Raw genomic sequence first — 17,938 nt, 5'->3', positions numbered from 1 at the left:
AAACTACCACATCCATTACATACAGAACCTCAGCTGAAATGACTCAAACTCCAAACTTCCCAAAGTGATGTCTGCTTTCCAAGTGAACTCAGGTCTAGAACTACAGTTTCAGACAAGGAAAAACAGTGGCGCCCATACGATTCACACCCACTGTCTAGACCAACCCTCTGTGTGCAATGGGCACTAAATCAAGGCAAAAATGCATCAGAAGTGGGGAGAAATTTCAATTGACCAAATTGGTTTAAACATCCCATTCAAAACAGTCTGACTAGAAATTTAACTTTTACAGGCTGGTTCTCTGGATCGTCACTCCTTTTTAGAAATAAGACACTAATGTCAGAAATGAATTATGAATTTCTCTCTCTCTCTTATTCTGAATTATTATTTTAGAATCTCTTAAGTGTGTTTAGAAACTTGGCATTTTCCTAACCACCTTCTAAGGCAAGTCAACAAACCCATAATTCCTTTTCATTCTAGGATTTATTTATATCACCCTAGGGTTGCCAGATCTGTGTTGGAAAATACCTGGATACTTGGGGGTGGGGGTGGGAGAGGGCAGGGTTTGGAGAGGGGCCTCAACATGGCACAATCCCCTAGAGTCCACCCTTCATTTTCTCTAGGGGAACTCATTTCTGACAGCTGAAGATCAGTTATAAAGTGGGAGATCTCCAGGCCCCACCTGGAGGCTGGCAACCCTACCACCCTTTAAGCCTGAGCATTGTGGATGCCTCATTCAAAACCTGCACTGCAGCTTAAACACAGGATGGGAAAACGAAGGAATACAGAGTGGTCATTTTTAACCAAACAAGGAGAAAATAAAACATAACTGAGTAGCTCCAGAAGCCAAGGTGAAGGAAGAAGTCTGCCTCTTTCATATTTAGGCTCTAACTTAAGTCCTCCAGGAAAGTCTGGAGGTCTCTGGATTAGACTAGGCAGACCATGACAGTTATTGCTGAGGTAGTACATGTGGTGAAGTCCTTACAGGCTCTTCCTCAAGGCATCAGGGAAAAAACCTTAGATACACTGCAGAGCAAATGGTCCCTGCAAGAAGATGGCTGCCTTTCAGTCAAGAAGTCTCCTCAACACTCCACAGGCTCTTTTCTCTGGAACTCTTTCTTTCTCCGCAGAAAAACACTCTTCACCTCAGGCAGCCCCCCTCACCCAACCCATGCAGACAAAGAACCTTCCTCTAGAAAAGAAGACTTAGTCTGCAACCAATCACTAAGGATCTGGGCAAGGGGAAAGAGTTTCCTAGTCTTTCTGGGTGTTACGGACAACCCAAGCTAATCCAAGGAGGACAGGACTCCAGGACCTTTGTCAACCAAACAACCATGGATGTGATGAAGAAGACTCCAATAATCCTCTCTGGTTTTTTTTACTGGTGTTAGGGTTGCCAGCCTCCTCGTGAGGCCTGGAGAAAAAACAACTACTCTCAGAATCTCCCAGAAAAACAACTACTCTCAGAAATCTCCTGTAGAAAATGGCTGCTTTGGAGGGTGGACTATAGTATTATAACTTGATGAGGTCAAACCCTGCATCTCCAGGAATACCTCCAAATCTCCAGGAATATCCCAACCTGGTTAGGCAACCCCAAAAAGTCAGTATAGACATGCAATTTTAGTGGATTTTTAATCACTCAGGAACTTAACTTTAGACTCTTATTAGCAAGTTAGAACAGTGAATGGATTATTGGGAGGGAAGACACTGATGAAATAATTAGCTAGTGAGTATTGTATTAATTAACTACTAGGTTGTATTGTGACATGTGTAACTATAACATAGGTAAAGTGGTCTTGGATAAGGTTCAGTAGGGGAGGCAATTATGGAGTCAGGGATCCCAGTAACTGGGGTGTGTGGGAGGTAAGGCAATGGGGCAAGGTATTACAAAGGAAGGAGGCGGATGCGGATATATGGATATACTTGGTCTCCACCCAACCTTCAACCCATCCTGAGACATATTTGTAGTGGCACTAGGAGAATAAATCTTTCTCCAGCACTGATGATGGCAATGCCAAGTCTCTCAAAAATTATGTTGTAGCTCAAAAAGTGTCAAGTGTGGTGAAATTCCACTGATAATTGATTGTTGTAGAGTCCTGACTAAACCTGGTCTGTGAAGTGTCATGGAGGATCCAACTTTGTTAGCTTTGTTTTTCTTTCCCTTCCCCCCATCTTGCTTTATGGCTTAAAATTAGAAGTAGTGAGAACTGAAACTAAGTAATCAGCACCTTCCCATACATTCCTGTAAGGGAGTACGAGACATCTGGGGAAAGCAAGGACGAAGTCCTGATAACACTATGGGAACGTAGACATTTATGATAGTTTATGTGTGAGTGCTACCCCACACCCCCATCCCTTGGAATCCTTTTGAAGTAAGCCTTAAAAGTATTGTATCAATGTATTGTTAGCATTACTCTCAAGAACCTGTTCTACAGAAAGTATCGGTCTATCAATAAACGTAGTCTTTGTATCAGCTTTGACTCGTCATTGAACCCGCATGCTTGACAAAAAAATGGACCTGGCATGTATGACTGAGTCTTGGGTGCAGGTCAGCAAGACAGCCATCCTGGAAGAACTGACACCCCCCCTCCCCCCCCCCCCCCAGATTTCAGTCCTCCATCAGTCCTGGACAAAAGGTGGAGGGAAGTGGCAATACTCATCCTAGAGTCTTTTTCCTTTAGGTTACTCCCCACACCAAAGATTGTGTTGGCTTTGATTGTGTTGGCCTAGCATGGGACGCTGATGATAGTTTGACTGTCTGGCTGGTGTAGTAACCACCAAACACACCAGCAGATACCCTGTTGAGTCTGCTGGAGGCAGTATCAGGCTGGGCCTTGGAATTCTCCAAGCTCTCAGTCCTGCGGACTGCAATGTCTGTGCCGACGAGCCCACAGGCTGTGGATGTTGTGTTGTCCATGGCAGCACTGAGACTCTCTCAGATTTCATCAGCTCCCATGCACCAAGCGGGCCACATGTTAGATCAGACCTTTGGCATGGGGATAAATGTGGACCTGGATGCCATGGATGCTCTCTGGCTACTCATTAGATGTGCTGGTAGAGTACTGGCATAACCATCTCTCTGAAGCCATCAATGAGATTGCTCCACGACACCCTCTTTGCCCCCACTCCAAATTAGCCCCTTGCAATACCTTGCAGCTACAAGCAATGCAGTGGGAACTGAGATGGCAGACTTGTGATAAAGCTGCAAGAACATCTTACAGGGTGTTTATGAAAGCCTATGAGGAGGCAGTAAAAGCTGCAAAGAGGAGGAGGTTGTATACCCCACCCTTTGCTACCCAAAGGAGTCTCAGAGCGGCTCATGACCTCCTTTCCCTTCCCCTCCCCACAACACCCTGTGAGGTAGATGGGGCTGAGAGAGCTCTGACAGAAACTGCTCTTGAGCAGAACAGCCTTGAGAAAACTTGTGGCTGACCCAAGGTCACATCGCAGGTGCATGTGGAACAGTGGGGAATAAAGCCCGGTTCTCGCAGATAAGAGTCCGTGCACTTAACCACCACGCCAAACTGGCATAGAAGGATTTCTATGAGACTTCCATTATTTAGAATAATCTGATCATTAACATCCCTTTCACAAGGAACCCAAACAGACAGAAATGTGGCAATTAGCTGTGAGGCTCTGGGGAACAATTTTGCAGATAGACACTTGTTATACCAAGCCCTGCCAGCCAACACGGAGCACAGGATGTGAACTGGAGGCCCCTTGGCCATCTCCAGGCCCAGCAGTGGACCTCTTCAACTGACTCTCCCAGGACAAAGATGACAGGATCCTGGGCTCTGTGAAGCCCACCACTGATCCTGCTAACTACCACTCAACTTCTGTTTCTGGGCAATGTAGTTGAGAGAGAGGCAGCGGAACACCTTCAGGCTTTCCTGGAAGATTTCTCTTCCCTGGATCCATTCCAGTCTGGCTTCTGCCCTGGCTACACAACGAAGATGGCACAGGTCGCTCTCACAGATGGTCTCTGTAGACAGCTGGGTCAAGGCCAGTCAGCACTGCAGTTATTACTTGATTTGCCAGCAGCTGACTCTTATCTGGGAGAACCGGGTTTGATTCCCCATTCCTCCACCTACACCTGCTGATGTGACCTTGGGTCAGCCACAGGTTCTCTCAAGGCTGTTCTGCTCAAGAGCAGTTCTGGGAGAGCTCTCTCAGCCCCACCTACCCCACAGGGTGTCTGTAGTGGGGAAGGGAAAGGAGATTTGTAAGCCGCTCTGAGACTCCTTTGGGTAGTGAAGGGCGGGATATACAGCCAATCTCTCTCTTTCATCTTCAGCAGGGCAGGCAACTGGTACCCTATCTTTCGTCCCGCATCTTAGCCACAGTGATCCATGCAACAGTTACCTCCAGGCTGGATGACTGTAACTTGCTCTATTCAGGGCTACCCTTGAAACTGACCCAGAAACTTCAGCTGGTCCAGAATGCATGGCACATGTCCTCACAGGGACACCATTAAGAGCACATATATATCCAGAGCTCTGCCAGCTACACTGGCTCCTGCTTGAAAGTTTTAGTTTTAACATTTAAAGCCCTATGTGGTTTGGAACCAACATATCTGCAGGTTCGTCTCTCCCGGGATGCCCTTCAAAGTGTGTTACGCTCTACAGATCAACATCTCCTGGTGATCCCCAGCCCCCAAAAGATCCACTTAGCCTCAACCACAGCCTGAGCCTTTTTGCCTCTGGCACTGGCTTGGTGGAACACTCTCCCAGGAGAGATGTGGGTGGGACTCTATGCCATTCCACAGCCTGTAAAACAGAGATGTTCCACCAGGCCTATGGTGGAGGCGGTGGTAATCCATCTGAACTGGCCTCCCACATTCTGCTCCGCTGCCATAATTCCTTGTCCACTCACCTGCCTTAGCACTTTATCATCTACGACCCCACATACATATTTCAGTTCAGTTGCTGATTGTGCTACAGATTATCATCCATTGGTTAGTATTAAGTAATATTTTATATGTTTTAATTATGGTATTATGCTTAATCATGTTTAAATTATTGTTTTTGATGCACTATATTGTAACTTGCCCTGAGCCTGCTGTGCAGAGGAGGGGCTAGAATCAAATAAATAATGGTGTCCTGCCACTGAGTGGCAAGAACATGGCACAGATCTATGTGAGTTTCTTGTTGTGCCTTCCATTATGGCTTTGTTTCGTCTCTTCCTTCTCCCTCCTGGGCAAAAAGCAGCTTTTCTGAGTGGGGACAGCAGAGCTTTACCTCAGTCCTGTGCGACTGTTTTTGTGTTATAGTATTTATTCTATAGAGAAAGAAAGAAAGAAAGAAAGAAAGAAAGAAAGAAAGAAAGAAAGAAAGAAAGAAAGAAAGAAAGAAAGAAAGAAAGAAAGAAAGAAAGAAAGAAAGAAAGAAAGAAAGAAAGAAAGAAAGGCTTATATTTGAATATAAGTTACATTTGCATATAAGTTGGTGTACAACACTGCAGGGGGTCTTGTCTTACATTCAGGGTCACTTTCCTTTTGAATAAATAACATAGATGGTAGAAATGTCAGTCTGCCTGCTGAATGGGTGCCTCTTACATTTGTGCTAGGAGGGGCTCTATGGTGCTCAACACACTCACACTGCAGTGAGCTCCAAAAAAGACCAGTGGCTAGATTTGCGCTGCCAACCCTCCACAACACAGGGTCACTTACTAGTCCGACTGCCTTAGCGCCTGCGTCTGCCGGGTTGTTCATTCTTTCCCAACATAACCCTCCCCCTCCAGTTCTTTCCAAATGATGCTAATAATATGTTTTCTTTTAAATCATGCTTTATGTGTTATTCTCACAGTGAGAAATGTTTCTTTCACTCCTTTTACTTGTGATGTACTTTGCCACATGGTGGCAGTCTAGACAAGCTTTCTGGCTCTCCACATCAAATCCACTCCCATTCCCCAGGTCTCCTCCGAGGTCTCCTCTGTGCTCAGCAGGAGTTTCAAATTCACTACTGCATTTTCAGGTACTGGAAAACTAAAAAATTAACTGCCTGAGGGGCTGGGGGGAGGAGGAGAAGTTGGAGTTGGTTTTTATACTCCACTTTTCACTACCTGAAGGAGTCTCAAAGTGGCCTTCCCTTCCTCTCCCCACCACAGACACCCCACAGGTAGGTGAAGCCGAGAGAGCTCAGAGAGAACTGGGACTGGCCGAAGGTCACCCAGCTGGCTGCATGTGCTCTTAACCACTACACCACACTGGCTCTCGTCTAAGTCTCCTAAAAATCGATGGATTGATTAATATTAGGAGCTCAACAAGTCTAATAATTTTCTTACATCTCTATAGATGTTAAATTGCTTAACATAAATAATCTGTTATCATCTCTGTTACCTCATTTGCAAATGCCAGTGTGATTATCTGCATATTTTTGAGCTTAGCATAGAAATGTCACAACCTAAGTCTTTTTACACATTCTTCACAATAATGTTCTTTCTTCACTCTTTGCATAAAAATCTTGCAAACTGGGAATTCACTTAATGCATCTGACAAAGCTGGCTCAGTCTCAAAAAAGCTTATGCTACAATAAATGTGTTAGTCTTTTAAGATACCACAAAATCCTGTTTTTTATTTCTCTTAATTAACAACTGTCTGCCCTCAAGTGGCAACCAGCTCTTCATGGTGACCCCGGGACTGTGGGCTTTTCGAGACAAGGGATGAGCAGAGGTGGGTTGACACCGCCTGCCTCAGTGTCGTGGCCACGCTGCCTTCCCTTGGCAGTCTCCCAACTCAATATTAGCCAGAGCTGACCATGCTTAGCCTCCAAGCTCTGAAGAAATCAGGCTAGTCTGTAGCTATTAGGCTGCAATTTTTACTAGTCTTAAATGCAAGTGGGGATGCTGCTAACAAATTCTTCAAAAATTAACATCACCACCTGCTAAACTACATGTTACACTTTCCTTGGTTCTGTTTCAGCTCCTGCACAAATCAAACATTTGCTGCTGTGAGTTCTGCACTTGGAACAAAATTTCCAGGAAAGCAGAGGATGATTCAGATGGGGACCACAGTGTGTGGGGAGTGGACACTTAAGCCTTCCTTCCCCTGCATCTGATTTTCCCAAATAGAAGCTGCTGGGGGGAGGGGGGCGCAATATTTCTCCTAAGGTACTGGTGGCCTGCTTGTTAAGGTTCCTCAGTAGGGCAAACAGCACCTCCTCAGTCAGGTTAAGGAAATGGTGCAGGTTTAAGCAAATTCTCCCCATGCACTGTTGTCCTGGCTGTCCAGTTTGGCCCCTGTTGGCCTGAGAATGGAGTTCAAAGAAGAATCTCAGAGCACCTTCCTGATTGCCAGGGAGGATGTGACAAAAACGTAATAGGTTTTTAGGCCTTACATTTTTCATGGTTGATATCAGCTCGATAGACTCTCTAAATCAGAAAAGGACGGAGACAAATAATGGAACCGAGATAGCTGGGTCTGTCTTTCTAGGATTGCAAGCTGCTCTGTTGCATGGTCTAGGGCATCTCTCTGCAGACGCTTGATCACCCTTATTTACAGAGCCGTCCTTAGCCACATCTGTGAAGCGCTTCCAATGACAACTACACTGTGCAGCCACCTGGGGCATATTTGCAATTTTGTTTACAGAAAACGAAGGGATTTATACTTTCAAATATCACCAATATGCCCAACAGTACAGTGTTATATGATAACTAAGATAGTGTGATTTAGGAATAGTAGAATAAGTTTAGGTTTGATGGGAAAGTAAGTATTGTCACATCTCACGTTTCCCCAAAATTTTCACACATATGACACCTCCTTTAACTTTAGTGTCACATGCCTCCATTTTTATCCTCTGACACCAAGGCCGAGGTCAGACGCACATAAACTGACGAGATGGGCATGGATGAAAGCCAGATGCATGTCGGATTTTATGCGGTTGTCCAAACATCAGCATCTGCCAATGGCCGTTGGCTCGTTCGTGTCCCGAACTGCCACGACTGAGACGCGGACTTTTTTGATAGTCCATTAAATCCGGAATAAGAATGCTTCCGACAACTCCCGCGCGTACTTTCTATGTTTGAACGCTCCATTGTAGCCAACTCGTTGCAAGCGCACATCCGCTTCCCTGCGAGAGCCCACTCCAAATGATATCATTGCACCAGCAATTGTTGACTCAGCCTTCCAACCTTCCGAGGTCGGTAAAATATGTGTCCAGCTTGCTGAGGGGGGGGGGGGAAGTATAATGAACGGGGAAGGCAATGGCAAACCACCCCGTAAAAGGTCTGCCGTGAAAACTTTGTGAAAGCAGCGTCACCACAGAGTCGGAAACGACTGGTGCTTGCACAGGGGACCTTTCCTAAATGGGGGGGGGGGGAGGCAGATCGCCCACCTTTGCTGTCTTCCTGCCAGGGGAGGAAGATGACCCACCTTTGCCATCTCCCCGCCAGGTGGAGAGACAGCAAAGAGAGTTGCCGTGCTCCCCCCCCCATTTAAACACCATGTCGGGGTGTTTAAATGGGGGGGAGGATCACCCACCTTTGCTGTCTCCCCGCCAGGTGGAGAGACAGCAAAGAGAGTTGCCGTGCTCTCCCCCCCATTTAAACACCATGTCGGGGTGTTTAAATGGGGGGGAGGATCACCCACCTTTGCTGTCTCCCCGCCAGGTGGAGAGACAGCAAAGAGAGTTGCCGTGCTCCCCCCCCCCCATTTAAACACCACGGTGGGGTGTTTAAATGGGGGGGAGGAAGATGACCCACTTTTGCTGTCTCCCCGCCAGGCAGAGAGACAGCAAAGAGAACTCCTGGGCTTCCCTATCCTTTCTGGGTGTTTAAATGGGGGAGGGGCAGATCGCCCACCTTTTCTGGCACCTTTTTTTTTTTTTAAGCCAAGCACGATATCCCACGGTACTGCGCTTGCGCGAGTGCGGAATGCCATCTCAAAAAATGAGGTCCAGTTGAGACCTCTCATCAACCAATGACGGGACCAACGCTGCTTAGAACTGAAAGATGGAGGGATGTCTGATCAGGAAATTCGTCGTAAAAAAGCTGCAGAGTATAATAGCAACAGCTTAGAGATGGATTTAATGGTGAGTGTGACCGTGGCCCAAATGTGGAAGAAAAATACTTTCCTGAGCTGGCAGAAATCAAATGAGAAGAGCCAGGCTGGCTACTCTCACTAAGCCTCAGAATAAACTAGATCTACCTACCTCTCTACCATCTTAAAATGCCTTAATTATTCCACAATGAAAATGTAATCTAATACTATTTAAATGTCAATGAGTTTTATGCCACTTGATGCCCATCTTCCAGTTCCCATCGAGACCAGGAGTCCCTGTTGCCCTACCCCAGCTACACTAGAGCTCTAGGCCAGCTTTTGGGGCTCCGTCGTCTGCGCCCATCACACACACTGCCCGGAAGTAATTCTCTGTTTCCAGTGGGACAAAAAAGAACACACAAAAGTGTTCTGGCTCTCAGAACATTCCATCAGGCTTACATCATGGGGCAACAACAGTTAAAAGAAGCAAGTGGGCAGCCGTGTTGGTCTGAAGCAGTTGAACAGGTATAGTATATACCATATATACCATAGGTCTACCACTACACCTGATCCCCTCATCTGATGAAGTGTGCTTAGAGAGCACATGAAAGCTTACATTCTGAAAAAAACTTGGTTGGTCTTAAAGGTGCCCTTGACTCCTGCTTTGTTCAGTTAGAAAAAGCGTCGCCTACAGTGTGAAATAATTATTTCACAATCCTCCAGCTAATCAGTGAAAGCAGACTTAATTACTGATACATATTAATAGGTTAATGAATTAACATATATTTAAATGCCAGCTGCGGAATTGAAAAATGCCACCTTTCATGAGGATGCAAACTATTTCTCTCCAGGAAAGTAGAACTGGTGACTCTGAATTCTGGGAACAGGCACTCTGGCTCCACCAAGAAGCTTTAAGCTTTGTGTGAATTCCCTGGCTGCTGTTTTAACACATCTCATTGCAATGAGGTCTATTCCTGACAGCCCACTGGAGGCTGCAGCTGGTCCCAGACCTCTCCAAACAAAACCGTAAGGAAGGCATAAGTGTTCAGGGCTTTATCTCATTCACACTTTACACAATTTAGAGGCACACTAACAAGAAAAGGTAATAAAAAGGTCCCCTGGGGTGGAAATTCTCCCGCACACCATCCCATTCAGATGAACAGAGTTGAATGGGGTTTGCACAGGACTTCCTGGTGGGTTTCACCCTGAATCAGATTCCAGATGTGCTATGGCAGCAGCAGCAGCGGAAATATTCTGAATGACAGAAGGGCTGCAGAAGGAAACACACTGGATGGGGATTCACTTGCCTGGAAGCCTCTCCCCACCCCGCCTGAGCACCACCCTTCTCTCTGGCAGTGTCTCCTTACAGGCAGGAGGGTTGCAGGAGGGCAGCAGCTGGCCAGGCAAAGGAAACTCCTCACCCCGCTATGATCCATCAAACCCTTCATGTGCACAGTGTGGCTGTAGCCTCTTACAACCTTCCTCAGTCAATACTGTTATCTGCAAGTGGGCTGGAAGCAGACAGAGAGAAAGAGAAGTCTGTCCAAAGCCAGCTTATGAGTTCAGGGCCATACTGGGGATCCCCAGGTTTGTTTACAGTTTATTAAATTTATTAAATATCCTGCCCTCCCCGCTGAAGCAAGCTCAGGGTGGCTCACAACTGATAACTCACAATAAAACAGTTCAACCTCATTAATTACATCATAGCTAAGATAAACATTAAAACAGTCAGGTGCTAATATCATTTAATGTCATTTAATTTTTGATGGTGTTCTATAGTTATTAGATATCATTCGTTACTACTATATCGGTACTTCAGAATCAATCGAAGGCCAGCCAGAATAGTGTTGACTTGAAGGCCTTGCGGAACTGGGCGAGGTCCCGCAAGGCCCTAACCTCCTCCGGCAACTTAGGTATGCCAGGTGACTTCGGGAGCCAGGCAAACAGTGGGTGTGACATCACCCTATCTCTCTATGTCACATTTGGGTGAAAATCCAAGTGTAAATGCACCTGCCAACACTCTAGAATTCTTTGGTTCTCTATGATACTACAGATTCTAGGGTGCTGTCTGACACATCAATGTGGCATCCAGGTTTTTATACCTGGAAGTGATGTCAGCACATAGCATGATGTCATTTCCACTACCCCACACTGTTCTGTTGGCCATCTTGGCAAGGACGGGGGTGGGGGGCAACGGTGGAAGAATGCCCACCCAAAGCGGGCATGTGACAGCCCTAGGTCTACCATTCCAGCTTTTTGACACGCACGTCAGGGCACTTTGGCAAAACACTCTGCAGCAGCAGCACTTCCACTGAGGTGAACTTCAGAAATTTCAGACATCTCAGAAGTGTTCTGGGATGCATGAATGCAGGCATGGACATTTATATGTGGGAGCACTCACACACATCCAGCTTTCTGATACTGATTCAGGTAATTTTTTTTAAGGGACTGCTTTGTAACAATGCACCAGAACAAGAAATTAAATCATGCAACACAAGCTGGTTAATGATGCACAGGGCTAAACGCAACGCCAAAGGACCGAGCAGCCAGCATTTTAGTTTGCTTCCTTACCTCTGATCTGCCTTTTCCGTCAGAGGGGCCATATCTGCCCCCTCCCCTTTAGCCACCAGGGAGAGAGCACCAACTGCTCCGTGGCCTCTCTGCGTCCCTCTCAGCTGCTCAGGTGAAGGATTAGTTTGAGGAGGCTCCTTCCTGCTCTTCTCACACACTTAAATACGTTCCTCCTCCCACTGCTCAGCTTTAATTAGTCCGGGATGCCTGAGTCATGTTGTTCTGTCACTTGCCTGCTTGACAACCAGCCGCCTCCCCGCAGCATGCCTGACATTCATCTCGCTATGACATCATGCAGACACCAACCATTTCAGCAGATCTGCATGGAGCCTACAGAGAGGGACATGCCACAGAAAGAGAGGGCAAAGGAGGGAGGGGGGCAGGAGGGCCTCCATAAAAATAGTTGTCTGGAATATGTAGAAGGCACAGCTCAAGGGAAATAAGCAGCCTCACCCTGGAGTCGAGGAGGGGAGGCTTACGTGACTGACATCTACATGACTGGCATCTACTACGGGGTGCCACGGATCCAATTTCAATGGGAAGGGCTCACAGCGATACTCCATTTCCTCACTTGGCAGCACTGACACAGAAGGCAGAGCCCTTCGTGTTTTGCAACTGACAAACTGGGAAGCCGACACCCCAACAATCCTATTGGTTTCTAAGAGGCAATCTAGCTGTTCTCCTGCAGACCAACACAGCCACCTTCTGAAACTATCCATGCTTTGCTGTCTCTTTACTCGTGGGGGGGAGGCCTTTGAGGCAGAAAGCCACCACCAGTGCACACATCTACACGCTTCCAGCAACCATCTTGAGCACACCACACAATCATGGACTATAAGTCAAGCACTACATTACAAACTCATTTGTTTCCATTCCTTGGTCAGGGATTCACACCTGAAGGACTCATGATACTAGTACCCAGCCAAAAAAGTGTAAAATGAGGCTGAGGAAGCCAGACTGATGTCCAGAAATAGCCTCTTATGAGACAGGTCCCAAAGTGGTCACAGGTCATCACTGATTACCATCTACAGGGCCCAGCTCAAACCATGGCAAGTCGTCATCAGTGATCTCACATGAACACACGAAGCTGCCTTATGCTGAACCAGGACATCAGTCCTTCAAGGACAATTTACTTGGACCGCCAGCAGCTTGGACTCCAGGGTCTTTCTCGTCACTTATTCCTTGATCCTTTTTAACTAGAGATGCCAGGGACTGCACTTGGGACCTTCTGTGTGCCAAGCAGATGCTCTACCATGGAGCCACAACCCTACTCAGAATGAATGATAAACTTTATCTTGGCCTAGAGGCAAGGAGGCCTTTCCCTGCCCCTAGACAGCTCTAACCTAGATCAGCTTCTTACAATGGACGGCCTAACAAAGACACAGAATCAGGGACCACACCCTATAGCAAACCACAGTGCCAACACTATCCCCATGCACATTCCAGCAGCACAGCTATAGGACCTAGTAACATCTGCTAATAAAGTTTTGGGCTCCTCCACTTGTTTGTCCCCTGATGCAGTATGTCCGTTCTCAGTGCTCTTTATGTGGAACTGTCATATAGCAGGGGAGCAGGGAGGGCCTCTACCGGCTGCCACCTCTGGGAAGGGTCTGTATGGGGGCCCCCAGATCACTCATCCAACCCCTCTGTCTTTCCTATTAGCCTTTTAACCATGACTGAAGAGACGTGAGGACCCCGGCAGTATGACAACAGGTTTATTATAAGTGCTCAAAAACAGTAAGTGGCTGGTAAAAACTTTTAGTGAACAGTGAAAATAAAAACAGTAAAGGTTGGTACAAAGAAGTAAAAGCCCTGACACGACTAACTAGACATTCCCCTCCTCTGATTCCAATTGACTCAGCCTCCATGGATGAGGGGTCTCTCTCTCCCCAGCTGCCGCCTCCCCAGAGAGAACAACTTCCCTTTCTACAGGGGCCTTTTTATTTCCTTCCTCCCAGAGCCCACCCCTCTGGGCAAGTTATCCCTCCAAAATGCTGCCCACCCAAGCAGAGGGACAGAAGGGATCCTGGGAAACGCAGGCCCTGTAGCTACTTCTCACACAGGCTTCCCTGGAGGCTGCAGGCCTCACTAGATCTAGGATCATGACAAGAACAGACAGATCAATTCCTGGTGGTCTGTAAGGAGAGAAACGGGGAGCATGCCCCTGGTCCTCTTTGCAGAGTTCAGTACCATCAGCCTGGAGATCCTCATGGGGAGGCTGTGAGCTGGCGCCTGTGCTCCAATGGTTCCACTCTTTCTTGAGTGGCCAATCCCACCCTTCTCCCCAGGGGGGACTCAAAGCAGCTGTTCTCACACAGCTACTTCTCAACTCCAGCTCAGGCCCACGGCATTTATGCTATGGGATGCCACAAGATTCCATCTTGTCCCCTATGCTGTTTACTGTCCACATGAAACCACTGGGAGAGATCGCCAGGGGATTTGGAGAATGGAGCCACCCATGTGAGTGTGATGTACTGGGTGGAGTGTCAGTCAAGGATCTGGGAGAACCAGGTTCAAATCCCCTGTCATGCCACGGAAGCTCGCTGGGTGATCTCGGGCCAGTCCCACACTCTCCAACTAGCCTGCCTTGCAGGGTTGTTGTGAGGATAAAACAAAGGAGGGACCATCTGCTTTGAGTCCGCATGGGGGAGAAGGGTGGGATACAAATGAAGTGAACTCATATGCAGATGACCCCCAGCTCTGTTTCTGCTTCACAGCTGGGCTAGGCGCATCTGTGGAAGCCCTGATCAGGTGCCTGGAGATTGTGGTGAGATGGATGGACCAATTAATGGAAACTCAATCCAGACAAGGCTTCTTGAGGACTGAGGAATCAGCCTGTCCTGGGGGAGGGGGGCTGAAGGATCAGAGTTTGGAGGTTCTGCTGGATTCTGGCCCACAGTTGGACTCTTCCATAGCATGCCTTTTATTAGCTTCAGCTGATACACCAGCTACAGCCATTCCTCAAAAAGCATAACGTAGCTACAGTGATCCATGCTCTGAGTAATCTACTTGATGTGGGTCTACTTGAAACGGTCTGGAAGCTTCAGCTTGTCCCAAACGCAGCAGTCGGGCAGTGGTGTGGGGCAGGATACAGGGATCGCATCACCCCAGTGCTGAAAGAGCTCCACTGGCCAACCATTTGTTTCTGGGCACAATTCAAAGTGCTGGTTCTTACCTTCAGAGTCTCAACTGACCAGGGCATTTGAAGGATCGCCTCCTCCCCTATGAGCCAGCCTCCCCCCCTTCAAAGCCCTGCTTTCCGTGCCCTGCCCCACCCCCACTTTCAGGGGTAAGGTGGGTGGCAACCAATTGTGGCACCTCACTTATGAAAACCCCTTTCCCTTGAGTTCTCTGGTACCTGCATTGCTGTCTTTTAGGTGCCAGGGTGAAGCATTTCTCTTTGCCCTGGCTAGTTTAAAGGGTTTAGCTTTTAACACTTTTAGAATCAGAGTTGGAAGGGACCTCCAGGGTCATCTAGTCCAACCCCCTGCACAATGCAGGAAACTCACAAATACCTCCCCCTAAGTTCACAGGATCTTCACTGCTGTCAGATGGCCATCCAGCCTCTGTCTCAAAACCCCCTAGGAAGGAGAGCCCACCACCTCCCAAGGAGGAAGCCTGTTCCACTGAGGAGCAGCTCTAATGGTCAGGAAGTTCTTTCTAATGTTAAGCCGGAAACTCTTTTGATTTAATTTCAACCCATTGATTCTGATCCTACCTTCTGGGCCCAGAACTAGTCTGCTAATTGCTATTTGAAGGTGTCTGTCGTCTGTTTTTATGGTCTTATGTTTTTCTGCTAGGCTGGGATCTTCATGCTGGATTTTAATTGGTAGTGGAAAGTGCCATCATGTCACAGCTGGCTTATGGCAACCGCTACCCCTCTTGGGGCTTTCAAGGCAAGAGACAAACAGAGGTGTTTTGTCAGTTGCTGCCTCTACACAGCGGCCCTGGATTTCCTTGGAGGTCTCCCAGCCAAGGAGTAGCCAGAGCCAACCCGCTTAGCTGCTAACCTGGGCCATCCAGGGCAGAAGAGACAGACCCATGGCAGCCCCATCCATGGGGTGCTCCACGCAAGAGCTGTTTGGAGGTGGTTTTGCCATTTCCTGCCCCTGCGTCACAACCCTGGACTTCTCCCAACCAGGGCTGACTCTGCTTAGCTTCTGAGCTCTGAGGACCCTGGGCTTGCCTGGGCCATTCAGGAGTTTAATTCCTATACTTTAATGTTTTGTGGTTATTAGTTTTATTTTGTAAGCTGACTTAGGCAGGTTCCTGAAGAGATGGCTCACTTGGGGTGACTCCAAAAATTCCCCCGGGTTTTTATTTTTACATCCAGTAGAGTTTCTGCTATCCTGGCATTCTATACTGTTTTCCCACAGTACAAAAGGAGTCGCGAACTGTCCTTCACTACAAATTTGGTGCAATAAGGTGTGGGATGTTCTGCTACAGGATAAACTGACTACCACTATTGCTATGATGGATAATACTAAAGCGGGAGATTGGTTTCTTCAGAAGTGGTTCAACTTCCTTGAGTATGTGAACAGTTCTGATACTATTTTCGGGAAACTACCCGCAAAATATGTAAACTTTATGATATACTGATACTCATTGGATGTATTTCAATGCTTTTTGACTGTCTGATTCATGTGTATAATTCGAGAAGTTTTTCTACAACGCCTAACTAATATGACCAGATGTGACGGTAATCATATGGATGTGGTTTGGACCCCGTATGGGGGTGTGTTATTTGTTGTAATTTATTGAAACTTTTTTGAATAAAATTTAAATTATTAAAAAAAAAAAAAAAACGAGTCTAAAAGGAGTTGCAGGTAGTCCCCAGGAAGGTTTTTAAACCTCTGAGATGCTGCAAACTGGGCATTCTCAAGTTTCAGATGTTAAAGTTGTGCACATTAACTCTGGCAATAATAGACAGTTAATGGAGTTGGAGTACACAGCACTGACCGCTGCAACCATGACCTGCCACCTCTCTAGGAGGGAGATTATTTGGATCAGGAGGGAGGGGGCAGGGCATCACACGCCTGTTTCCTGTTACAGGAATCCCTATTAGGACTTCAGTCCTGCAGGAGTTCAGGATATCCTTTAAAGGATTTCATTTAAAGCCCTGGCTTTCAAAACCCAGAACGGAAACATGAAACATTACTTGGGATTTTAAAAGCACATTGCTTTGAATTTCCTTGTCACTGTACACCAGGCGCACTCCTGAACACTCTCTCTCTCGTGCTAAAATTATTTCACTCTTTTCTTTCTGCTCTCCCCAAATCGACTGAGGAGTTTAGAGTTTCTTCCATGTGCAGGACTGCCTCATGAGCCATTTTCCTGCTCTCTGACTATCTGGGCAACACCGCAGGGCCTTGACAAGAGAAGTCTTCCACACTTCGGGGATTACATTGAGGCACCTTCACACAAGACAGGGGTCCTCTTGAAGATCTTGTGAGGGAAAGGCCAGCTATTTAGTGTTTGGAATAAAGTTCCTTGTTCCACATAGAAGTTTTGGCCTAGAGACAGTGTGGTGTAGTGGTCAGACAGCTGGACTAGGTCAAATCCCCTCTCTGGGTGACTGTGGGCCAATTCCTCTCACTCAACTATCTTGTGAGGATAAAATGGGGAGGGGAGAACAATGGAAACTGTGGATTCCCCCCTGGGGAGAAAAGTAGGGTACAAATGAGAAAAGTAAAATAAGTCCAGGTAACAGCTTTCTATCCCTGAGTCAAAAATGGTGGAGAAACATGTATGTCTCTCAGATCTGATCCTCATGGAATTGCCTTTCTGCCTGCCTAGCAATCACTCTGTTCTAGAGGTGGCCACACTTGCTTAATGTAAGGGCCAAAAAGAAATAAATGTCAGATGTTTGAGACCCAGAAGACACAAATGGCAGATGTTTTAGAGGGAGGGAGGGAGGGAAGGAGCCCCACCTGCTGGGTTGCAACACGCCACCTTTTGGAAGGATGTGCTGCTTGTGTGCATGCAATGGTGCCATGTCTCCTGCTCCTCTTTGCAAATATAAAGAGAGGAAGAGCAATACAGTGGAAGCAGGTCACTCAACGGTGGCGAGAATTCCTCCTTTGGCTGATCCATTATTACTGTACACCTCCCAATGCTCAGTTGGCACTTTCTGTCCCAGGAAAAGTTTTAACTCTGGTTTCCTCCTTCTTCCCAACTCAGGGAAGTCCCAGATGATTACAAAGGCTGAGGACCTAGAGCAGGGTTCCCACCCAATGTGGTGCCTGTGGGTGCCACCACATCAACTGACACCTTTACTGGGGCCGGCCAAGTGTGGGGTGGGAGAGGGGGGGTGCCCAGCAAGGCTTCTGGATCAGCTGCTGGAGATTTGAAGCTGGTATAAGACTTCCAAAAATCTGGGATTCCAATCATAAGAAG

At 47.2% G+C, this 17,938-nt stretch overlaps 1 protein-coding gene across 1 annotated transcript in view; it reads right to left on the bottom strand.

The window, feature by feature from the left end:
* SORBS1 (sorbin and SH3 domain containing 1) overlaps positions 1–11,607 on the bottom strand; it is a 104,333-nt gene extending 92,726 nt beyond the window's left edge. The window contains exon 1 of the mRNA XM_060240992.1: positions 11,543–11,607. Within this exon, the coding sequence (XP_060096975.1) occupies positions 11,543–11,574 (32 nt within the window). The 5' untranslated portion in view covers positions 11,575–11,607. The remainder of the gene's footprint in view (positions 1–11,542) is intronic.
* Between the last annotated feature and the right edge of the window lie 6,331 nt (positions 11,608–17,938).

This window comes from Heteronotia binoei, chromosome 6 (assembly GCF_032191835.1).
Source record: "Heteronotia binoei isolate CCM8104 ecotype False Entrance Well chromosome 6, APGP_CSIRO_Hbin_v1, whole genome shotgun sequence".
NCBI classification, from domain to species: domain Eukaryota; kingdom Metazoa; phylum Chordata; class Lepidosauria; order Squamata; family Gekkonidae; genus Heteronotia; species Heteronotia binoei.
The sequence above is the reverse complement of the archived record's forward strand: the minus strand, read 5'-3'. Positions and strand labels throughout refer to the sequence as shown.